We start from the raw sequence: 25,678 nt of genomic DNA, 5'->3' as shown, positions 1-25,678 counted from the left end.
ATTGCCAGCATTCCTAATGTTCATGGCATTTATTCTTGAGCTCCTTTAATGTTGGATCAGAAAGAGGATTTGATGCTTGTTGACATCACATAGGGTTAGTCTTGATTTTGGTCTTTTTTAAATGAATATTCACGTAGTCATTTCGCAATAGCCACCCTATTTTCCTCTTACCATTTCATCTTCCTCTTCTATCCCTTCAAGAATGTAATTTTTAAATAAATCCAGAAGTATTTGTTAAGTAGTCAGTGACATATTACTGTGGAGTATTAAAGTAGAATGTATACTAGTTTTTTGGAATGATCAGTACTTGGCTCTTATCCTAACTCTACAGATTATTAGCCACATGTTTATCCTTTTAGCATCAGTTTCCTTGTTTAATATTGGGATACTGCTTATTTTATAGGCTAATCTGAGGATTAAATGAAATCCTGTAAAGCACCTAGCACAGGCCAGCTACATAGAAGGTATAAAAATAGTAGCTGCTGTTAATATTACCAGCCTTCATTATGTTGTTACTTGTTTGTTTGCTCTTTTAAATTGTTAGATCTTTGAAGTGAAATTTGTAGTCTTATCTGGACAACTTCTGGCGTGTTGGTGGGTGCTCAGGAAATGAATGCTGGAAACTGAATGAGTGTGCTCAAATCCTATTTTAATTTGTATTTCATGAGACTATGTCTGGTATTAGTATTAAAAAAAATTGCTGTCCATTCTCTTGTTTCAGTTCCCAAAAGTTCTGGTTCAGTACTGCTGATACATTTATAGGGGAATCTGTCACTTTGGTGGGTATTTTGAGCTCATCACCATATTTTATCCAGTCATCTAGAACTTATTGATTCTGCCCTCCAATGCTGATTGGAAGGGAATTCCTTCCCCAAAACCAGTAGGGGCCAAAATGTTTGTCATCGGGCAGTGGCTTGACCACTGCCTTCTTGCCTAAAGTGTTTGTTTCTCCTTTTGCAGTGTATTCCAATGCCTTGCAGGAGTCAGCCAACAGTATCTTATATAACGGGTTGATAGAGGAGTTGGTAGATGTCCTGCAGATAACAGATAAGCAGCTTATGGTAAGTATTAATATTCTCTTGTTTATACCAAACTTGTGACTTACTTGCTGTTTGGTTTTCCCCAGTGGTTTAGAACAAACTCCAAGTGGAAATCATGGCCATTTTGCTTCTTTCCCTTAGATATTTAGCTGCAAATTAAACAAATGCTGGCTTTTCACTGTTATACTAAACAGATCTCCATCTGCCCTATGCAATTCCCAGTAGAAGAACTTAAATTTGAGAGTTTAGGATTTTGGCAATTTGGTTCAGTCATCTACTTCCTATTTAACACATTTTATGTTTATATTCTGCTTCATAGGAAATTAAAGCTGCTTCTTTACGAACATTAACATCAATTGTCCACTTAGAGAGAACTCCCAAATTAAGCAGTATTATTGACTGTACTGGAACTGCCTCTTACCATGGATTTTTACCTGTTCTTGTGCGAAACTGTATCCAGGCCATGATTGGTAAGTTTTGATAGCTACTGTCTTAGGCAGCAAGAGGAACACAGCCCTTTGCTCATCTGCATTTAACGTCCTGCCAGGTTAACACCAAATTCTGAGCTTGTACTTTCTCTCCCTCCCAACCTCACTTGTAGATCCATCCATGGATCCATACCCTCACCAGTTTGCCACTGCGCTCTTTTCTTTTTTATACCATCTGGCCAGCTACGACGCTGGTGGCGAAGCCTTGGTCTCCTGTGGGATGATGGAAGCCTTATTGAAGGTGCTCTGTTTTGTTTTGTTTTGTTTTAATAAAAACTTCTGTTGGGGAGTAAGAGAGGACGTAGTATTGTGTTTGGAATGATTTACAGTAAGAACAGATAGAATAAAAAAGCTTACCCAGAAAATGTTACACTGATTCCTCCGGTTTGGCTTTCTGGTTATCTCATTTACAATTTTCAAAAGCAGCTATCTCCATTATTAAGAATTGATCATAGTTCAGCAGGGTGCTATTGTCTTTCAAGACATTGCCACTCTTATGACCTTAGACATGACCCTGGAGAAAATATATGTAAAAATACTTTGTAAATTGTGCTGTGATGGCAGTATTATTCTTTACTTCATGCTGGGCACTAGGCAATATCTTTTCTTCTCCCTAATATTTCACTTAATCCTACTTTAATCCCTGGTGTCTATGTGTATATGTGTATGCGTGTACATGTATGTATATGTGTGTATACATAGGTGTGTGTGTATAAGATTTTCTTACTACTTTTCCTGTGCTTGTAGCATGAAGTAGATTTGCCCCAAAAAGAATGTCCATTTATGATTTGCAATTTATTGTCCCCATTACCTCAAGAGGTTGAGTTATAGAAGTGATAGAACTTATCATTTGGCATGACCAAAAATCAAACACATTTTCCCCCCCATTTACCATGCTGTCTCCCTGAGACTCCAGACTGCATTTTTCCAAAAAGTTGTTATTTATAGCTTTGTGTCTTTTTATTTAACCAGTTTTGCTTCCTTTTCTGTTCCTGATAGGTTATAAAGTTTCTTGGTGATGAACAGGACCAGATAACATTTGTCACCAGAGCCGTCAGAGTGGTTGACCTCATCACTAACTTGGACATGGCAGCTTTTCAATCCCATAGTGGACTTTCTATCTTCATTTATAGACTTGAGGTATTATATAAGGTGCACTTGCATACACTTAAACCAATTAAAAGCTAAGTCTAGGAACTATCTTACCCTAAAGAGCCATCTTACCTGTTTTTAGAAACCAATTCTATATCTGCCTGCAGCACTCTTTCATTTTATTTTTAATCCCTTCTACATATGTAAGATTGTCATACTACTTTTTCCCTCAATAACAGCATGAAGTAGATTTGTGCCGAAAAGAGTGTCCATTTGTGATCAAGCCAAAGATCCAGAGACCTAGTACTACACAAGAAGGAGAAGAAATGGAAACTGATATGGATGGTAATTAGATTACTAAGTCATTACTTTTGTGCTTGACATTTTCCTGTCATTCAGCCCCAATTTTGTGCACAACTAACTTGAATATATATTTTCAACAACAAAACTATTTTTTCTACATAAATGATTTGGGTCTTGTTTTCATGGAGATAATTAGAAAAGAAATTTGTGAATTGTTGGACCTAGAAATGAAAGGTGATCAGGATACTGTTTTGTTTAATGCTGTTTCTTCAGCAGTATCTGATACATTGTGATTAAATACAAGTTTGGGAATGATACAGAAACTATCTGGCTATTTTCAGAAGGGAGAGGAGAGGTTGAGAAATTTTTTGGTTGGTGAACTTCTTTGAAATCATATAATCAGAAAAACAGAAGACCAGATCATTCTTAATCTCAGATGTGTAATGTATGTTCTTTTTAACCTCCCTGCTATCCCCATCCAACCCATAGTTCATAATAATAGTACCAATAAGAAAAACTGTTCCCCAAAACAGTTTTCTTAAAATTTGAATTAATCTTACATTGATGGCCTATGATGTCATTACATGTATCCATTACCATACTCATAAAGGTATAAGAATTTGTAGTGCTTCCATTCTTGACACCAAATATTCTGAACACAGTTAACTATGTCCTTTGTTGCTCCTACAAACCCTTTTACCCAAATTTATTTTTCTAGTCTATTGTGAGCAAGCTGGCATTTGAGTTAATCAACACTTCCAGAGTGTTGATTAAAATGTGACATCCACTAAATAGTGGGATGTAGAAAGCTACGAAGACTTGCTGCTCATCATAAATCAGTGGTTGACAAACTTTAGTAAGCATAAGAATAAATTACAGTGTTTATGCTAAAGATTTAGACCCTACTGCAATCTTAATTCTATAAGTTTGCAAATGAAGACCAGAAATTCTTCATTTTTAACAATCATTTTAGGTAGTTCTGACATACTCATAGAGAAAATTGTATATTCTCTCAATGAAAAGCTTGTTGGAGGGCCTCCCTGGTGGCGCAGCGGTTGAGCGCTGGGTTGTGAAGCTGCCCGCAGCCTTTGCAGCTCCGGTTCGATCCCTGGCTGCTCCCCGGCCACCAGAGGAGGGTCCCGCATGGTGCGCAGACCCCTCCTGCCACCCGCTGCTCCCCTCAGCAGTGTACTTCGGTCCTTCTGCCTGCTCTGCTCCCCACTCTGGCTCTGGTGAATTCTCTCACCCTCCTGCGCTTCTGACTGTACCCAGTGCTTGTATAAATAAATAAATAAGCAAGCAAATGAATAAATCTTTAAAAAAAAAAACAATTGAATACCTTTAAAAAAAAAAAGAAAAGCTTGTTGGAGAACCATGAATTTGTGCTTCTCATTTGTAAGGCACATGCATGTGTGATTGTATGATCATATATGTATAAAAAGTAGGAATATTTCGAAATATAAGTAGTTTATCACTAATGGAGCTTTTTATATATTTTTTTAATTCTAAGAATTGTGTATCTTGTATTTATTAGATATTGAGTACAAATAATATTTTACTTACCAGCTTTTTCTCCCAAGTTTGATTGGTACGAATTCTGATTTCTTTTTTAGGATTGTTTCTGATTTGCATGTCTTAATTACTAGTGATACTAAGTACTTTTTTGTTTTTGGCAAGCTTGCATTTTCATTCTGGATTTCTTTATCCTAATTCCTTTTTATTTTTTATATCGTTCATCTCGGTGGAAAAAAATTTTCTTCAACTGTCTTTCTTTGGATGGTACCTTTTATTCTAACTAGTTTATCATAACTCTTGCTTCAGTTGCAGATGTGACTATGGAAAGTAGTCCAGGCTTATCCATATCTATGGAGCACCGGCTAGATGTTGAATTAAGGGCATCCTGTTCCAGCAGCAGCGCTAACATTTCCTCTGGCGCTGGACCCCGTCCTGGTGCGTGGACATCTAGATATACATAGTCTTTCACTCTGAGTAATGAAATTAGTGAAGAGGGGTGTGTGTGTTTGTTTTATGGGAGCTTACGTGCCCCCCTCAGGCCCCCCCCATAAGAAAACTAGGTGTTTGCTTCTTATGACAATACATGTTGTTTTGCCATTCTGGTGTCCATTTTCTTATATTAACATTTATTTCATTGCATTTTTTAGTTTTCTATTTGCACATCCTGATTATTTTGCCATGTTGGAGGGGAGATTAGAACTAAAACAGGAACTAAAGATTGGAGAGTTAATCTTTTCACTTTATTTTTTTAACTTTAGACTTTTAATATTAGTATTAGTTTTATGCAGTACTTGGAGATATATTTTTCCAATTTCAGAGCTTGGGTAAGTATTCTTCCCATCATCTAGAGATCTAATTATGAATGTCTGCTTGTGTTTCTATAGTTTATGGGTCGCTTAAAAAAATGTTTTATGTGCCTGCTCATGTGGTCTAATAATGGTAAACCCCAAATAACCCTGCCTTTCTCCCATGCCAGGAGTCCAGTGTATTCCACAACGAGCAGCACTTCTCAAATCCATGTTGAATTTCCTCAAAAAGGCCATTCAAGACCCTGCTTTCTCAGATGGCATACGACATGGTATTTGATTCTAGATACTTTCTTGAAAGATGTTTTGCTCTCAAAAATTAGTCCTTTTCAGACTTTCTGATGGTACTCTTTAATAAGGCAGGCTTAGGAAAAAGGCCGTGCCATTTTTTAACAGCTTTTAGTCATTTAGTGTTGCTTTTCTTAGACCTGGGATCATTTAGCTATTTTTGTAGTGATTCCATTGTTTTTTCCTTTTTCTACCTTTTGACTCTGCTCACAGCCTGCTACCGTACTCTCTTTGTGCCTGTATTCTTTTACTTCTTTGACCCACTGTTTACAAGGATATTGTATGGACAGGAATAAATAATGGAATATGAAGAGGATCCCAAGTAGAGGCCATTACATTGAAGTCTACACAATGTTTGCTAATATGTGGTATATGTAATATATTGCTTCATCATCTGCACACCTATTAGACTACTCCTGATCTGATCATAGTCTCATTTATGTTCATTTTTCTGTTAGTGATGGATGGTTCTCTCCCTACCTCCCTGAAGCACATCATCAGCAATGCAGAATATTATGGCCCATCCCTCTTCCTCCTAGGTAAGAGAAGTTGACATTTGGTGATACCAATCTGGAATAACCTGAGAGTTCGCTGTGTGTTTTATGTCCTTTCAGGATTTTACTACCCACATTTTTCCAATGTGTGATTACTTATTTTTCAACTTAGTGATGAGTGAGAAAGGCCAGAATTCAGTTTCAAATAGTCATTTTTGATTGCCAAATATATCTGCTATAAACAGTGTATTGTGAATGAATCGTTTGTAGTAAATGGTAGTGTTGTACATTTGGCTTTTTTTGATATATTATGCTGCAATCAAATTTTCCTTTGATTGTTAGTCCCTAACCTTGGTATAGAAAATCCAGTCACAATAATTTCCATTCTCAGATATAAATATAGTACTTGCTATATAGAAAATTGTTTCTTAACTGTAGAAAATACAGTTTTGGAGGCAGTGGATACTCTGTAGCTGTTAATAGAAAATATCTTTGCAATTTGACATTGTGACTTGTTGCCTTTGTTATAAGATGTCATTTTTATTAAATGACAGTTATTGAATGTCATAAACAGGACAGTATTCTGAATACATGAACTTCTAGGGGTGTCTGCATGAGGGGGGTGTTTTTGCTACTGCAACTAAAATACTTAGTCCTTTGCTGAAGCAATTTAGGATTTTGGTTTTATTAACTTTATATCCAGTCACCTTGTTAGATTCAGTTAATGGTTCATAATTGTTGATTTCTTAATATGTTCTGTTTTGTCTTATTTTCTGCATTTTTTACTTATTATCTTTATTGCTATGTATTTGTCTTTCTGCATTGGCAAGGATTTTCAATATAATGCTAAATAGATTTGGTGAGAATAGGACATGGAGCTTCTGTGCCATCTCCAGGCTTGCCATTCTCTGCAGATCTCCATATGTTCACCAGTTTGGCAGCTCTTTGGAAACTGCTCATTTTGTTTTCATTTGGGATTTCATTCCTTAGGCATGATTGATTAAGTCATTGGCTATATGGTAATTTTGCTCCCCCTCCAGTCCTTCTCCCCTCTCTGGAGGTCTGGCACCAAGACCTCCACTTCCTCAAAGAGGGACCAGTGACCTTTTAAAACAATCATGCTGGGAAGGATTTTGGCAGAGACCTTTCTTGTGAGATACAGAATAGTCTGTTTGAGAGGGTGAGGACCGTCAATTTTTAATGGGTCCTATTCTGTTATCTAGTCCCTTGATAATAGGTGCCAATCTATCAGATTATGCCAGGATCAAAAAAGGTGTGTTATCTTTAAGTCAGGGGAATTCTATTTGGGTATTATAGATTCGTATATGGGAAGTTTCCCCTCTTGAAACTAGAAAGAATAGAGAGGTCCTAGTTGTTTTCTGTTAGTAGGTCATATAGCTTAAAAGTTGAGTTTGGGGGCATCCCTGATGGCACAAGGGGTTAAGCACCACACTCTGAAGCAATCCGCAGCCTCTGCAGCATGAGTTCGATCCCCGGCCGGCCAGGGAGCAACCCACATGGTGAGGCAGATTTCTCTTGTCTCGCCCGCTGCTCCCCTCAGCAGTATTATTTCAGTCAGTCTGCCTGTTCTGTTCCCCACTCTGTCTCTGGTGAATCCTCTCACCCCCCCCCCCCAATCTCTGGCCTGTGCCCCAGCTGTTGTATGCATAAATAAATAAATCTTTAAAAAAAAAAAAGTTGAGTTTGGGATAACCAAGAATATGGTCGAAGGACTCATTTAGGAAACCGTTATCCATTTTGTAAGTATAAAAAAGTGTTCTTCAGTAGGCCACCGTATCTATTAGGCCTGCTGTCTGTGGACTGTAAGACAAATTGGAAACTTAAAGCGATTTTTGGGTATTGTAGATTCTATTTGGGTATTATAGATTCATAATACCTTTTTTTAACTTTTTTATGACCTTTCTCAGACTGAATGAGTAGTAAAATGTGTACCCTGATCACAACCAGTGTTATCTGGATGCACAAAGGGAACTAATGTTTGAAGCTCTTCTTAATGGTGTTGGCAATAGCATGGCAAGAAGGGTAACTCAAGAAGAGGCCTGTATAAAACTCAGTCTTTATGAAGATGTAGAATTAGCACTAGCAAACTGGGGCAGTGGTGCAGTAAAATGAATTTGCTGGTCAGAAAAGAGGTCTTGGGGGGAGGCGGAGCAACATGGCGGCGAGGAGACGCTGCGAGTAAGATCTCCCATTAAAAAAAGTTAATAGGGAGGAAAAGCGGCAGGTCCCAGTGAGAACTGGGACACGGAAGATAAACGGGTGACTCCAGCAAACTACCCGAAGAAGAAAGTGGCCATAAAAGAGGACTAGAAGGGAGGGAAGCGCAGAACCCTGCTCCCCTCCCCCGCCCACAGAGGCGGCACTCTCCGACAGGCAGAGAGGAGGAAAACAACAAACCAAAACGGCCACCAAAAACAAACGACGCAGCAAGGGGGACTGTGAGTGGAAAGGAACTATTGCAGCCACCACACCCCTTGAACGGGAGCTGAGGCGAACCCTGCAGGATTCGCCGCGGCGGTGAGCGAACGGCTCAGGGCGCCATTAGAGAAGAACAAAGACCCCGGGAGACGCGCACACAGCCCGGGCTGCCGGTAAGCTTGCGCGGATAGCAGCGCGCTCCGCGCGCTTGAAAAGCAAATGCAGACCAGGATCGCGGCTGCCCAGGTCCCTGCGCCTGCGACCTAGGCTTGGGAGATGACCTAGGCTTGCGGGGAGTCGCGCGGAGGTCCTCACTGAGGTGAAGGTCCCTCCCTGAGTAAGCAGGAACCAGGCGCCCAGGCACGGGAGCGGTGCAAAAGGCGCCATTCCCGCGCCACTGAACTGGGCTACAGCCCGCGTCCTGGAACTGAGGGCTTTGGAACTGAGACCCGGGGCACGAAATTAGGGGCGTGGGTTCCCCACGACGGTGGGGCACAAGGCAGACACAGCACCCCAAAGCCGTTGAGGTGTACCCTACCATCCCCGCTTTGCTCCCTGTCCCACGGGGTGGAAAATCAGCTCCCCAAGGGCTCTAGGAGAGATCTTTGGCGCCACCTAGCGACTTGTAGCCAGCACAGGCTCCTGAAGGAGCTAGTGGCCAGCTGGGGAGTTAGCCCACACCGGGCCCCTTCCGAACAAGTAGTCTGAGCCCACAGGGAGAGCGAGCACATACAGCCAGGGCAGACCAGGCACGCAGAAGAGTGTGCCTGACACCGGACGCGCAGGGAGTGTGTCCCACATCACCATTTTAGAACAGGGACATTTCTTCAGTAAAGACTACCTGCAGAAGGCTTCCTCAGGAGCCAGAGGTGAGCGGGGGAAGTTCGCCCACGCCAGACCCCCTCTGGCCTGCAGTCCAAGCCCAGAGGGGGAGCAGGAACCCACCGCTGGGGCACACCAGGCGCACAGGGGAGTGTGTCCCCACATCGACATTTTAGGACAGGGACCTTTCTCCAATAAAGACTGCTTGAAACTGACAGATGACTCCTGGAGGAACCAGAGGGGAGCAGAGAAGCCCACCCAAGATGCCGGCCAGTCCCAACAACACTGTCCCAACGCATACGGCAAATTAGAAAACAGACAGTAGGGAGGAGAAGAACCACACGCAACCTAGCAACTCTCCAGAGAAAAAGCACACCACAAAAAGAAAACCAGCCCCCAGATTGCAACGACAGTAACTTGGAAGAACTTCTGAGCCTTCCAGAAAGAGAATTTAAAATTGCCGTGATTAAAAAACTGACAGAAGTCATAAAGGAAAACAATGATAAGGGAAAAATAATCAACGATCAGAAGAATGAAATTGAGTCCCTAAAGAGGGAAGTAAAAGAAATGCAGGAGATCAAAGAATTAGTGGAAGAACTAAAGAATTCTGGGAAAAGCAATGAAAGCAGAATTGATGAAATGGAAGAATGAATAAGTGCTCTTGAAGACACAGAAATAAAAAGAACCAAAACAGAAAAGGAAAGAGAAGTACGAAGGAAAAAGAATGAAGAAAAACTTCGGGAACTATCTGACTCCATGAGGAAAGGAAATATAAGAGTTATAGGAATACCAGAAGGAGAGGAGAGAGAAGTAGGAACAGAGAAAATATTCAAAGAGATAATTGAAGAGAACTTCCCAAATGTGAAGAAGGAGCTGAAAATTGATATACAAGAAGCAAGAAGAACACCAAACTTCCACGACGAAAGAAAAAATACAGCAAGACACATAATAGTAAAGCTCCCAAGAATCCAGGACAAGGAAAAAATAATGAAGCTGGCAAGAGGGAAGAAACAGATAACATTCAAAGGAAAGCCAATCAGGCTGACATCAGACTTCTCCGAAGAAACACTACGGGCAAGGAGAGAGTGGAGGGACATAGTCAACAGACTCCAAGAAAACAGATGCCAACCAAGAATACTCTATCCCGCAAAGCTCTCCTTCCTCTTTGAAGAAAGAATATGGACCTTCCCAGACAAACAGAAACTCCGGAATTTCATTGCAACTAAACCCCCACTCCAAAAAATACTACAAGGAATCCTAAAGCCAGAACGTCAGAGGGACGAATAACAATGAAAGAAGGCCAAAAAAAAAAAAGTTATTAAAAGAATAAATAAATAAAATCAAAGGAAAGACAAACACAATGGCAAATACAGATGTTAACATATCAATATTAACTCTAAATGTAAATGGACTAAACTCTAAAAAGACACAGAGTTGCAGCCTGGATTAAGAAACAAAACCCAACCTTTTGCTGTCTCCAGGAAACACATTTAGCTACAAAAGATAAAAATAGGCTCAAAGTTAAAGGATGGAAAACAATCCTACAAGCAAATGGACCAAAAAAGAAAGCAGGAACAGCTATACTTATATCAGATAAAACAGATTTCAAACTCAAAAAGATAAAAAGAGACCCCAATGGTCACTACATTATGATCAAGGGGACAATACTTCAAGAAGAAATAACACTCATTAACATATACTCACCAAACGAAGGAGCACCAAAATATATCAGACAACTGTTGTCCTCTCTGAAAACAGACATCAGAGAAAACACATACGTAGTGGGAGACTTCAACACACCACTATCAACAATGGATAGATCAACAAGACAAAAAATAAGTAAAGAAACTAAAGCTCTAAATAAGGACCTAGAGCATTTGGGCTTAACAGACATCTATAGAACAATAAACCCCAAAAAAACGGAGTACACATTTTTCTCAAGCACACACGGATCATTCTCCAGGATCGATCACATACTGGGGCACAAGACAAACATCAACAGATACACCAAGATTGAAATCATATCAACCATCTTTTCTGACCATGAAGGCATCAAACTAGAAATAAACCATAAAAAGAAGGCAAGGAACTTTCCTACCTCATGGAGATTAAAAACCAAACTACTGGAAGACCACTGGACTAATGAGGAGATCAAAGAAGAAATTAAAAAATTTTTTGAATTGAACGACAAGGAGGACACCAATATCCAAAATGTATGGGATGCAGCAAAAGCAGTAATAAGAGGAAAATATATAGCAATAGAAGCTCACATCAAGAAACAAGAAAGAACTCAAAGAAACAACCTAATCTCGAAGCTCAAAGACCTTAAAAAAGAACAACAAAAAAAACCCAAAACCAGTAGAAGAAAAGAAATAATAAAAACCAAAGCAGAAATAAATGAAATTGAAACTAAAAAAACAATCCAAAAGATCAATGAAACCAAGAGCTGGTTCTTTGAAAAAATCAATAAAATAGACAAACCCCTAGCCAGGCTCACAAAGGAAAAAAGGGAGAAAGCACAAATAAACAGGATCATCAATGAAAGAGGAGAAATCACAACGGACACAGCAGAAATCAAAAGAATAATCAGTAACTACTATGAACAGTTATATGGAAACAAGTTTAACAATCTAGAGGAGATGGACAAATTCCTACAACTCTACAATCACCCAAAGCTAGATAAAGAAGAAATAGAACACCTAAACAGACCAATTACAATTAGCGAAATTGAAATGGTAATCAAAAACCTCCCCAAAAACAAAAGCCCAGGACCTGATGGATTTACAAATGAATTCTACCAAACATTCAGAGACGAATTAGTGCCTATCCTTCACAAACTCTTCCAAAAAATTGATAAGGAAGGGACAATACCAAACACGTTCTATGAAGCCAACATTACACTAATACCAAAACCGAACAAGGACAACACAAAAAAGGAAAACTACAGGCCAATCTCCCTAATGAACACTGATGCAAAAATCCTCAATAAAATTTTAGCCATCAGAATCCAACAATGTATCCATAAGATAATTCACCATGACCAAGTAGGATTCATTCCAGGGGCACAAGGATGGTTTAACATCCGAAAATCAATCAACGTTATCCAACACATCAACAAAAAGAAATATAAAAACCATATGATAATATCAATAGATGCTGAGAAAGCTTTCGACAAAGTGCAACACCCATTCATGATAAAAGCCCTTGAAATTCTTGGGATACAAGGAACATACCTCAACATCATAAAGGCCAGCTATGACAAGCCAACAGCCAGTATCATTCTCAATGGTGAAAAGCTGAAAGCAATTCCATTAAGATCTGGAACAAGACAAGGATGTCCACTCTCACTACTGCTTTTCAATATAATACTGGAAGTCCTAGCCAGAGCAATAAGACAAGAGAAAGACATCCAAGGAATCCAAATAGGAAAAGAAGAAGTCAAACTATCACTATTTGCAGACGATATGATATTATACATAGAGAACCCCAAAAACTCCACAGAAAAGCTAATTCAACTCATCAATCAGTTCAGTAAAGTGGCAGGATACAAAATCAACATGCAAAAGTCAGTAGCCTTCCTATACACAAACAATAAATCTGAAGAAGAAGAAATAAAAAAAACCATCCCTTTTGTTACTGAAACAAAAAAAATCAAATATTTGGGAATAAATCTAACAAAAGAGGTAAAGGACCTATACAAAGAAAACTATAAAACACTGTTAAAAGAAATAGAAGAAGACACAAAGAAATGGAGAGACATCCCCTGCTCGTGGATTGGAAGAATAAACATTATTAAAATGGCCATCCTTCCAAAAGCAATATACAGATTCAATGCTATTCCAATCAAAATTTCAATGTCATTCTTCAAAGAAATAGAACAATTATTGATGAAATTCATATGGAGTCACAAAAAACCCCGAATAGCCAAAACTCTCCTGAAAAAAAAAGAAGGGAATGGAGGCATTACACTCCCAGGCTTCAAACTATACTACAAAGCCATAATCATCAAAACTGCATGGTATTGGAACAAGAACAGACATACAGACCAATGGAATCGAATAGAAAATCCAGAAATAAACCCACAGATTTATGGTCAACTAATCTTTGACAAAGGAGCAAAGACTATGCATTGGAGCAAAGAAAGTTTGTTCAATAAATGGTGCTGGGAAAACTGGGTCGCTACATGCAAAAGAATGAAGCTTGACCACCACCTCACACCATACACAAAAATCAACTCAAAATGGATTAAAGAACTAGACATAAGACCTGAAACCATAAAATATATAGAAGGAAATATAGGTGAAACACTACGTGATCTGCACATCAAAGACATCTTTACAGACACATCACCCAAAGCAGTGATAGTGAAGACAAAGATAAACAGCTGAGACTACATCAAATTAAAGAGCTTCTGCACAGCAAAAGAGACAATAACAAAAACAAAGAGAAACCCCACCAACTGGGAGAACATTTTTGCACCCAACACTAATGATAAAGGACTGATCACAAAAATCTGCAAAGAGCTGATGAGACTCAACAGCAACAAAGAAAATAATCCAGTCAAAAAATGGGCAGAAGAGGTTAAAAGAAACTTCTCTGAAGAGGAAATGCAAATGGCCAACAGGCATATGAAAAAATGTTCAACATCACTTGTCATCAGGGAAATGCAAATCAAAACTACCATGAGATACCATCTTACACCAGTGAGAATGGCACATATTAAAAAAACTAGCAACAACAAATGTTGGCGAGGGTGTGGAGAAAAAGGAACTCTTCTGCACTGTTGGTGGGAGTGCAAACTGGTCCAACCACTGTGGAAAGCTGTATGGAGATTTCTGGACCTACTAAACATAGAGCTTCCATATGATCCAGCAATTCCACTCCTAGGTATCTACCCAAATGACACAGAAACATCAATTCCAAAGAACACCTGCACCCCTATGTTTATAGCAGCACTGTTTACAATAGCTAAGCTTTGGAAACAACCCAAATGCCCAAAAATAGATGACTGGATCAAGAAGATGTGGTACATATATACCATGGAATATTACTCAGCATTCAAAAAAGATAAACACATGCAATTTGCAGCAACATGGATGGCGCTGGAAGGGATCATGCTCAGCGAAATAAGCCAAAAAGAAAAAGAAAAATACCGGATGGTCTCACTCATAGCAGGAATCTAGAAAACTTAAATAAGGGACCAGGAAAATGAATAACTATAAGAAAGTGAAAATCAAAATCAACAAAAAACTATGAACCAGAGACACTTTTAGGGGGGCGGGGGCGGGAGGGGAGGGATTGGGTTCAGAATGGGGGGGCTGCAATTGTATGGGGAATATAACAATAAAATTTATAAAAAAAAAAAAGAAAAAGAAAAGAGGTGTATGGATTTCTGTTAGCCATGAAGACAGCAGCATCATAGGGCAGAAAGATCACATTGGGAGGTCAGAGTTTGGGCTAGATAAGGCCAGTAGCATTGGGGCAAGAGGAGTGAAGGGAAAGGCGCCTTGGCATTTTGCCCAAATTTTAAGGTTTTGGGGACTGTTAATATTTGGAGGGCTTATGAATTCACTGAACCAAGGGCAGGGAGTTATTGTCTGAGTTTATTTGACAAGTGTGAAAAGAGCTTCCTCTGTGGTGACCTTGGCAGAGGCTGGGACATAAGCCTTCATTGTAATACGTGAGTCTGAGCAGCAGTATAATTCCCAATGTGGAAAATTCTATAGGGCATGATCCTGAATGTAATAACTGTTTTGAGCCCCTTGGTCAGAATAAAATCACTGAGGCCAATTTGCTACCAATCAGGAGTCTATAAAAATATATAAAAAATGAACATACCCTCATTGAGGTGTCCTCCGTTGCTGAAAAGATCGCAGTTAGCTCTTGAGTTGACTCTTAAGTCCCATCCTTTATCAGGAGTGATCCAGTCATATAGTGAAAAGAGCGACTCTATAGCAGGTTCTGTCATGTGATTGGTGGCGAAGACTCCTTTTCAAATGAATTTTCTACTCAATGAAGGTATGTTCCTGTGCTTTTCACATCCTATCCAGATAACTTAAAACAGCCTCGAAATCCAGGACCACACTTGGTTACATAAATTACCCCTATGACAAAAGTTAGAGGCTCTGAATTCTTCTGACTTTTACTTACTTTGGACTTTTAACTATAATTTACCGTGTCTAATCTGCACAGTTTAAATTTTTTTCAAGTCTTTAATCCAGCACTTGGTTTTCAGCAGAATGATTTATGAAGGTATTCTGCCTTTTTATCTTAAAGAATTTTATACATTTACATGTTTCTTCTGTGCTCCAATATGGTCTTCTTTCTTTTCCCCAAAGTGTTGTTTTACGTTAATGTTTCTTTTCAGAGTCTGAATCATATATTAATTTTCTAATGGTTATTCTTTGACATCTAAGCTTTTAAAATTTCTTAACTCTGTCTTCTTCCAAACTGGACAAAATAAGACCTTTGGTTGGAATATATCTTTGGGTAATTTTTAAGGTGTTATCCTTCCTTTTCTTTCAGAGTTTTGTGTATATTTTTCCATTGTCTTCTATTATTGTATACTGTAGATAATTATGATGTCAAACTGGTTCTTGTTTCTTTGTAGGTAACTTCATTTTATCTTTACTCTTGAAGTTCACAAATTTAACCAGGATGTCTTTGTTTCTTTTCAGTGTTCCCTCATAGTACGTGGTTAAGCCCTTTAGTTTTTTCCTGCTTCAGGAAAATTTTTTTGTTACTTTTAACTTAAATGCTCTCTCCTGGAAACCCTCTTGTGTAATTAGTAGGCCTACCATATTGATCTCAAGTCACTCTCTGACAGAATTTGTATACACAGTTTCTCAAAGACATCTGTTGCATTATCAAATTATTTTTTACATTTTTCCATCTACTTATTCTTTTTTTAAAGATTTTTTTCATTTATTTATGCATACAAGTGCTGGGGTACAGGCCAGAGATTGCGGGGGGTGAGAGGATCCACCAGAGACAGTGGGGAACAGAACAGGCAGATTTACTGAAACCCTACTAAGGGGAGCAGCCAGCAAGACCGGTGTGCTATGCCATGCAGTTTACCTCCCTGGCCGGGAATCAAACTTGTGCTGCAGTGTCTGCCAATAGCTTCATAGTGCTGAGATTTAACCCCTTGTGCTACCAGAAGGCCCTACTTCGTTATTCTTTTTTTTTAATAATAAATTTTATTTATATATTCCCCCATACAATTGTAAACCCCCCATTCTGACCCCAATCCCTCCCCTCCCGCCCCCCACCCCCGAAAAAGTGGCTCCCTTGTCTGGGCACCTGGTTCCTGCTCACTCAGTGAGGGACTTTCACCTCAGTGAGGGCCTCTGCGCGTCTCCCCGCAAGCCTAGGTCGCAGGCGCGGGGACCTGGGCATCCGCGATAGGGATCCGCGTTTGCTTTTCAAGTGAGCCAAGGGAGCTGCTTTTCGTGCAAGCTTACTGGCCGGCCTGGGGCTGTGTGCAGGTCTCCTCCAGAGTCTCTTTGTTCTCCAATGTTGCCCGGAGCCGTTCGCTCAGCACCCCTGGGAATCCTGCAGGGTTCTCCACAGCTCCAGTTCATGGGGTGTTGTGGCTGCAATAGTTCCTTTGCACTCACAGTTCAGCTTGCTGTGTAGTTTGTTCTTGTTGGTCGTTTTAGTTTGTTTTTTTCCTCCTCTCTGCTGGTCGGAGAGTGCAGACTTTGTGGGCGGGGGAGGAGAGCAGGGTTCTGCGCTTTCCTCTCTACTAGTCCTCTTTTATGGCAACTTTCTTCTTCGGGCAGTTTGCTGGAGTCACCCGTTTATCTTCCGTGTCCCAGTTCTCACTGGGACCTGCCGCTTTTCCTCCCTATTAACTTTATTTAATGGGAGATCTTACTCGCAGCGTCTCCTCGCTGCCATGTTGCTCCGCCCCCTCCTTTTCTACTTCGCTATTCTTAAGAAACCCTTTTTCTTGTTAAATTATTGCTTTTTTGTGGGCTTTGTAAATTCTAGAGTTTGAGTTTAGCTATAACTTTTTAAAGAGATATCTCTCATTTTAAATTATTTTGAGAGTCAGTTGCTTGATTTCTTACGGAGCTAATTAGTTTTTTTTTTTGAAGATTTATTTATTTATGCATACAAGAACTGGGGTGTAAGCCAGAGGTGCAGGGGCGGGAGGGGTGAGAGGATTCGCCAGGAAGATTGGGGAGCAGAACAGGCAGAGCTACTGAAACACACTGCTGAGGGGAGCAGTGGGTGATACAGGAGAGGTCTGCTGTACCCTGTGGGTCAGCTCTCTGGCGGGGGTGGGGGGGGTGGGGGGGGTGGGGGGGTGGGGGTGGGGGTGGGGGGTGGGGGGGTGGGTCAAACTCGTGCTGTAGTGGCTGGCAATAGCTTGATAGGTTTGTCTTTAACCCCTGCGATAGCTTCATAGCGCTGTCTTTAACCCCTGCACCACCAGAGAGGCCCTAATTGGTTTTTGTATATGCATCTTTTTTGAACTTTTATCTTGGTCATTATTGTAATAAAAGATTTAATAAGCTGTCCCATTGCACAGTAGTGGCATTATAGTTAGACCTCTGCAAAATAGCAGATTTGATGTTTTAGTAACCCCCTTAGAATTCAGACATTTGTGCCAACGAAAGTCTGTTATATACTAATAGTGGGGAAAACACCCTTAAATTCTCTCCATAAGTTTATAGTACATCAGAAATCTCAAGCTTACTGACAACTATTGGTCCCCAATAATTGCCATTTCAGTGGCATTTGGAATAGAGAGTTCCTCTGTTGGAATGAGAGTTCCTCTGTTCACTATCTTAAAATGAAAAGCCTCTGTCTGGTTCCTTTTAGGTCTCAGACATCAATATTTCGCTATATACATGATTTATGGATATTAGGTGTTTGTGTAACTCTTTGTCCGGTTTTAAAATCAAAATATTCAAAATTTCATGAAATAAGTTAGAGATCCTTGTTTTAATTGCTACTGAAAGATTTGATCACACACATATAAAATAGCTGGCTTGGTGTCTTATTTGGTAGTTTTTGCTTTTAAAAATTCTTGTGATTATTAGTCTGGTCTGGTTTTGTCATTTCTAAACAGTTGATCTTTTTAGAATCTTCTTATTAAAGCATACATTTCAGGGCCTCCCCGGTGGCGCAGCGGTTGAGCGCTGGGTTGCGAAGCTGCCCACAGCCTCTGCAGTGCCGGTTTGATCCCCAGCCACTGGGCGAGGGTCCCACGTGGCGTGCAGACCTCTCCTGCCGCCCGCTGCTCCCCTCAGCAGTGTACTTCATCATTCTGCCTGCTATTCTCTCCCCTCTGGCTCTGGTGAAGTCTCTCACCCTCCCGCACTTCTGACTGTACCCAGTGCTTGTTCAAATAAATAAATAAATAAATAAATAAATAAATAAATAAATCTTTAAAAATTAAAAAAAAATTAAAGTATACATTTCTCTTGTTAGAAGACAGTGTGTAAAATAGTTTTGTTAAAGCTACTTTTTCATTGTTAATATGTATATTGTTGTTTTGCTTGTTAGATTTCCCAAAGACTTTTAATGTTTTTTTCATTTCTTTTAGATGGGTAGTTACTAATTTTAATTGCTTTCAGTTTCACTAAGTTGTACTTACTTTCTGATTAATTCTTTGTAGCTTCTTTTTTGGTTACTTTTTAATGAAAGCATTAATTAAGTTACTCTTAGAGTTTTGCCATATTCTAGAAGCATTGATAGCAGTTTTTAGTGCACATTTCTGAATACTATCAGATTAATGCCCAAGAACTTTTACATTACTGATAGTATTTTTGAATTGCTGAAAAGACTTCAGAAAATATTTTGTCTATTTTCATCAATTAATATTATATTCACTTTAACTCAGCAAACCATCCCCCATCTTAGATATTTTTTTCCTATTTAAGCTGACAATAAAAAATATTTTTAAAAAGGTGTCTCAGTGTTCATATTTGGGGACCAATTTATATACATGGTAGTATGTGTACTTAGTGGAATAGTGTTGAACCATTCAAATCAGATGACTTGTAGTGATGGAAAGATAAAGAAGATTATTCATGGTATAGATTACAATTGAAAAAAAAAAACAAGTTATATGATAGTATAAACCTCATTCATGTACAAATAGAGCCATAAGAATTTTTAATGAATAGAAATGATTTTTTAATTATATCAAAGTTTTGTTGAGTCAATACTGGTTTACAGCATTGTTTATGATTTATGGGTATAGGTTTACACTGAGGGTGTATGTTACCATACCATGCCTACCACCAAAGCACCAATAGCCATACCCCGTAAACTGTTGGGTCCCCTCCCCCATTTACTTCCCAACTCACCCTCTGTTCTGGTGGCCTCAGTAGACATGCCATATGATCCAGTGCTTCCACTCCTAGTTATCTGTCTGAAGAGTATGAAAACACTAATTTCATGGGATATATGCATGCCTGATTCATTGCAGTACTGTTTATAATAGCTTATAAAAAATCATATTTTAGTTTATTTGCTGATTTTTTTAAAAAAATATTTATTATTTATACAAGCACTGGGTACAGTCAGAAGCGCGGGAGGGTGAGAGAATTCACTAGAGCCAGAGTGGGGAGCAGAGCAGGCAGAAGGACCAAAGTACACTGCTGAGGGGAGCAGCGGGCAGCAGGAGAGGTCTACGCGTCATGCGGGACCCTCCTCTGGTGGCCGCGGAGCAGCCGGGGATCGAACCAGCGCTGCCGAGGCTGCGGGCACCTTCGCAACCCAGCGCTCAACCGCTGCGCCACCGGGGAGGCCCACTGATATATTTTTAATTAAAATTGTATATATTAGTGAATATATTAGTTAATGCATATAATCATGACTTGCTATGTATATAGTGATTTCTATAGTCAAGCTAATAAATATACCTCTCATAGTTACCCTTTTTTAAAAGATTTATTTATTTATGCATACAAGAACTGGGGTACAGGCCAGAGGTGTGGGGGTGGTGAGGATTCACCAGAGACGGAGTAGGGAACAGAACAGGCAGACTGACTGAAATACACAGGCAGATTAACTAAAATACACTGCTGAGGGGAGCATTGGGCAAGTTGGGAGAGGTCTGCTGCACCATGTGGCTATCTCCCTGGTGAGGGATTGAACTCATGCTGCAGTGGCTGCGGATAGCTTCATAGGTTGCGTCTTAACCCTTTGCGCCACCAGGGAGGCCTGGTTACCCTTTTTTTTTTTTAATGTGATGAGAGCATCTGATGTGTTCTTTCTTAGCATTACATTATTACTAACTATAGTTCTCATACCTTTACATTGCCCATGAAGATCTTGAAGGGTAGTAACTAAATTCTTAACAGTGATTAACGATGAACAGTATTTGGATCTTTAATTTCATAGTAAGCATAAGCTTTGTATATTATGTAAAAATGTTATAGTTTGTTTTTTAAGGCCTTTGTAGTTCTGCTTTCAGTGCCTGTAAAGAATCAGTTTTCCATTTTTCTCATCTTTTTTCCAGCTACTGAAGTGGTGACTGTGTTTGTATTTCAAGAACCATCACTTCTCTCCTCACTCCAGGATAATGGATTGACAGATGTCATGCTGCATGCCCTGCTTATCAAAGATGTGAGTGAGTCCTTTATGCTACTCTCTAAAGAATGCTCCATACATATCCCTCCCTGCAAAATACAGACACATACAGAGATACTGTGGTTTTGGTTCCAGGCCACCACAATAAGGCAAATATTGCAATAAAGCATGTCACACAAGTTTTTTTTTTATTTCCCAATCCATGTAAAAGTTACATCTACACTATGTTGTAGTTGATAGCAATAGCATTCTGTCTAAAAATAACAATGCTACCTACCTTATTTTAAAATACTTTATTGCTAAAAAATGTTTGCCATGATAGCCTTTAGTAGGTTTTTTTGTTTGTTTGTTTGTTTTTTGCTGGTGAAGGGTCTTAAAAAAATTACTTGTGAAGCACAATAAATGGGGTATACCTTGTGCACATGTAATCATCTAAAGCAATTTTATGGCACAAAAATCCTCTTTCTCATCATCTGTATATAGTATTGAAACTTATTGGGACCTGGTCATCAAGATCCTTTCTATTCTTGGCCAGTTTCCTAGCATCTACAACTGAACTCTTTTAGATGATTTTAAGTTCATTTTTTCTCTAGGTTCCTGCTACTCGTGAAGTCCTTGGCTCCCTCCCAAATGTATTCAGTGCACTCTGTTTGAATGCACGAGGTCTTCAGTCATTTGTCCAATGTCAGCCATTTGAACGTCTCTTCAAAGTTCTTCTGTCTCCAGATTACCTCCCAGCCATGCGGAGGAGGAGAAGCTCTGATCCCCTTGGTAGGTCTCCAAGCTTTATCTTATGATAAATAATCAGTTTGCTGCTGTGCCAAGAAATTATATGATTGCCAAGCCAACAATTGGCAAGGAAACCCTTTCTTGATGTCATTATTTCTCTGGCTGGATGTACTACTTAATTGTATTACAGGCAGAAAGGAATACTTAATCTTTAACCTTTACTCATAATATTTCCATGCTTCTCAACGGTTCATTGTTAATGCACTGTCATGGTACTGAAGAGAAATTTGTATTTGAGAACAGTTGGTTGCCAGGTTCACCATCTAATCTGTAGCAATAGGAGATATGGATGCCTGAATTGTTGATTCTGGCAGTCTTCTGTCCAAACATGAGTCTCTATGATCGTTGTGAAATGGCAAGAAGGTTGGGCTCCAGAAAAAAATCCAGTTTTCAAGAATGTGTTTCCTCCTTTCAGCCACTACAGTACATTATAGTAACCACTATCATTCTTTATCAGGGCAGCCAGAGGGTTGCTATCTTCTGCTTCTTTCTCTCCACTCTACAATACTTCTTCAGACTTTGATGATAAGATTGCCAGGCTAAAATGTAGCACACATAGTCAGGTACTTCTAAATGTTTATTGGACTGATAGTTTCCTTTCTCGTCCCCAGTGATTTGGGTATTGGAGGTTGGTGTGAATTCATCAGAAAATCTCAGTAGCCAGCTTAGTTTCTTCTTCCTTGCTTATGATGACACAAAATAGCTCAAGCTCTATCTTAAGTCTTTCTAACAGATAATTTTTTGTTTGTTTGTTTAAGGCGATACTGCATCCAACCTGGGGAGTGCTGTGGATGAGCTCATGAGACATCAGCCCACCCTCAAAACAGATGCAACAACTGCAATTATCAAGGTAGGAAATGATAAGACTGTGACAATGGGCATGAGAGAGCAGTGAAGGGCACTTAATGAAAGGCTTGACTTGCGGAGGGTCATTTAGATTTTTGGACTATATTTGAAAGATTACCTGCCTCATTTTACCATGTCCTTGTATTAGTCCTTTGCCTATTCCTTATACTCAACCCCTCCCTCCAATGGTCACTTTAAGTATTGCTGTCTTGCAGAGGATATTAACAATTGCTGCGGCTTAGCCTCTATAAAAATCTATTATCCTTCATGATCATTATTTCTTGTATTTCCCCCACATTTACTGGCTCTGCCTAGTAGGATTCTTGAAACTAGTAAATGGGTTCCTGTTACTTGGTGAATTTGGATATGGAGTCTGCTCAGTCAGTAACTTAACCATGTGACCCTGAACAATTTATTTAACTTGAAAAAATTTAAGTTCCTTTGTTTGTGAAACAGGATTAATGACTACGTACCAGGGATAGTATATATTACGCATATATACAGGTTTTTTGCATTTATGCATATAGTACATAGAAAATGCTTCCAAAATGTTAGTCATACCCCATTCCTTAATTACTAATAAGTAATCCTATTTCCTGTGCCTTTCAGTTACTTGAAGAAATTTGTAATCTTGGAAGAGATCCTAAGTACATCTGTCAGAAGCCATCAATCCAGAAGGCAGATGGCACTGCCGCGGCTCCTCCCCCAAGGTCTAATCATGCTGCGGAAGAAGCCTCTAGTGAGGATGAGGAGGAAGAAGAGGTACAGGCCATGCAGAGCTTTAATTCTACCCAGCAAAATGAAACCGAGTCTAATCAGCAGTAAGTGTTTGAAAAACAGGATCTTGAGCCTTGTGATCTTGGGCATGTCATTTTTCATCTCTAAAAGTAAGGGAATTGGATCATTACAAGGTTCTTCAGGCTCTAAGAGTCTAATAGTTTTTCTGTCTTTGACCCTTGGTGTTATTTGTGCTTTGGTGTTTAATTGTATCTGTTACAATACAAAGCAAGCTGCGGTTCTTGAAAGTCATTCATGAAATTGAATCAATTCAGTATATTAAATTGATGGGCTTTTCTTAGAGGACTTAATCTGCTTTGTTGATTTGGTATTCCACATTAGTGACTGATTGTTTCCATAAGTGAGCACATATGAAACACATTATACTTGTCTCCAAAGAAATTCTTGAGAGTTATGGGGATTTGTTGTTGGTTAGTCTTTGATTGCTATCTATTCATTCCAGAAAAGTCAGAAAACTTTGGCATGTACTATATGATTGCAACCAGACACAGTAGATTTTCCTTCTTATTTCTAATAATTTGAAATTTGTTCTGCATAAAAGTGACTATCTGGATGATAAGGTAGGGGTGAGGATGAGCCAGCTTAAAGACTGCTGACTGGCGGTGGATAGTCACTGGGCTCTTGGAACTTATAGTGTACATATGCAAGGGATGAAATGTAACTGTCGTGGCTATGACTCTTAATTGGCTATAACTCTTTTACCTTCATGGTAAAAGTGGGTATAATCCCTCTGGACTGTCTTGTATTCACTCATTCAGTAAGTGTTCTTTTGGTGTACAAATAAGTAATTTTGAGAAAATCATGAGCATTTTAAGTGTGGCTATGTATGGACTTGAGCCTATCTTGAAAGAGTAGCTTGGAACTTAAGAAAAGACTGGTGTAGATAGCAGGAGTAAAGACCTAAACACAAAAACTGATAATACCCTCTTAGAACTGTGGAAAGTAAAGAATTTAGGTTTTTTTTAGAGACACTAACTGCTAAGTTCATTACTTTATTGAGCAATTATCTTACTTTTGTCAGAGAAGGTAACCTTACTTTGTTGCATCATCTCCTCTTTTGATTAAAAATGTTCTTTTTTGGAAGAGGGGAACATCTTGAAAGAAAACAGAATTTTATTTTCGAAGGAGTCAGAATCTTACTACTTCCTTGCCATACCCTTGACTGTCAGCCACCCTGCTGGGATAGGGTTCCCTTTCTTGACTACAAACGAGCAAAAGATTTCTTAAATGTGAGTGGTGGCAGTGGTGGTGTTGGTTTTGAGTCAAGATGTGTATATTCATCTGTGTATAACTTCTTCTCTGGACGTCTTACAGACATTTTAGATTTAACATGCCCAGTTGCAAGCTATCATAGGAAGTTGACATTTTTCTCATCCTTGTTTTTTCTTCATTATTCATGATTTTCTTGAGATATCCTAGGTCTCTGCTTTCTATCCATATTTATCCCCCACCCACAAATTATCTTTATTTTTCCATTTACTGAATTCCTGCAAGGCCAAATCAAATATCTCTTTTTTTGAGTTTTTCATTTTTACCTACAAATGGAAAGTTGATATTTTGTTTTCTCCCAACAGGTTTGTTAAAATTATTCATATACAGTTGACTCTTAAACAATGTGTGGAGTTAGGGGCACTACCCTACCCTTGCACAAAGATCTCTGTATAACTTCTGAGTCCCCAAAAACTTTAACTGTATTCGTTACTCAGTATCTGCAGGGGATTGGTTTCAGGACACCACCACCCCACCCTCCGTGGACACCAAAGTCCATGGCTCAAGTTCCTTGTACTCATCCCTCTGTATTGATGGATTCAGCCAACTGACCCACAGATATGGACAGCCAACTCTTAACTGGAAAAAACCCATATTCAAGGATCAGCTGTATTTTTTTTTTAATAATAAATTTTATTTTTATATTCCCCATACAATTGCAACCCCCCCCATTCTGACCCCAATCCCTCCCCTCCCGCCCCCCACCCCCCAAAAAAGTGTCTCTGTTTCATAGTTTTTTGTTGATTTTGATTTTCACTTTCTTGTAGTTATTCATTTTCCTGGTCCCTTATTTAAGTTTTCTAGATTCCTGCTATGAGTGAGACCATCCGGTATTTTTTTTTTTTTTTCTTTCTGGCTTATTTCGCTGAGCATGATCCCTTCCAGCGCCAAGGGATCAGCTGTATTTTAATAGTGTCTCCCACTAATGCACATGCTTCTCCAGGGCATGGAGAATGCCTTATTCAACAATGTACCCTAGTCACTTTGTGTATAGTAGGTAATCAATAAATGTTTATTTAGTAGGTTGATGGAATGAATCACTTACATTAGACTACAGGTTTCATGAGTCTTAAGGGCCAGGAGAGCTGGATCTGATGAAACTTGAATAATAATGAAGAGTGTGAAAATCTAGACCA

At 39.3% G+C, this 25,678-nt stretch overlaps 1 protein-coding gene across 1 annotated transcript in view; it reads left to right on the top strand.

Moving 5' to 3' along the window:
* The window catches only part of HUWE1 (HECT, UBA and WWE domain containing E3 ubiquitin protein ligase 1), a gene marked incomplete at both ends in the record, with an annotated part of 124,529 nt that overhangs the window by 30,447 nt on the left and 68,404 nt on the right, over positions 1-25,678 (top strand). Inside the window, 11 exons of the mRNA XM_084258919.1 lie at positions 961-1,061; positions 1,360-1,510; positions 1,642-1,769; positions 2,528-2,668; positions 2,860-2,965; positions 4,745-4,873; positions 5,991-6,071; positions 20,770-20,876; positions 21,434-21,611; positions 22,388-22,479; positions 23,085-23,296. Coding sequence (XP_084115045.1) covers positions 961-1,061; positions 1,360-1,510; positions 1,642-1,769; positions 2,528-2,668; positions 2,860-2,965; positions 4,745-4,873; positions 5,991-6,071; positions 20,770-20,876; positions 21,434-21,611; positions 22,388-22,479; positions 23,085-23,296 — 1,426 coding nt within the window. The remainder of the gene's footprint in view (positions 1-960; positions 1,062-1,359; positions 1,511-1,641; positions 1,770-2,527; positions 2,669-2,859; positions 2,966-4,744; positions 4,874-5,990; positions 6,072-20,769; positions 20,877-21,433; positions 21,612-22,387; positions 22,480-23,084; positions 23,297-25,678) is intronic.

The sequence above is a fragment of the Talpa europaea genome, assembly GCF_964194135.1.
Source record: "Talpa europaea genome assembly, chromosome: X".
Lineage (NCBI taxonomy): Eukaryota > Metazoa > Chordata > Mammalia > Eulipotyphla > Talpidae > Talpa > Talpa europaea.
Note: the sequence above shows the minus strand (reverse complement) of the source record. Positions and strands in the feature narration are given on the sequence as shown.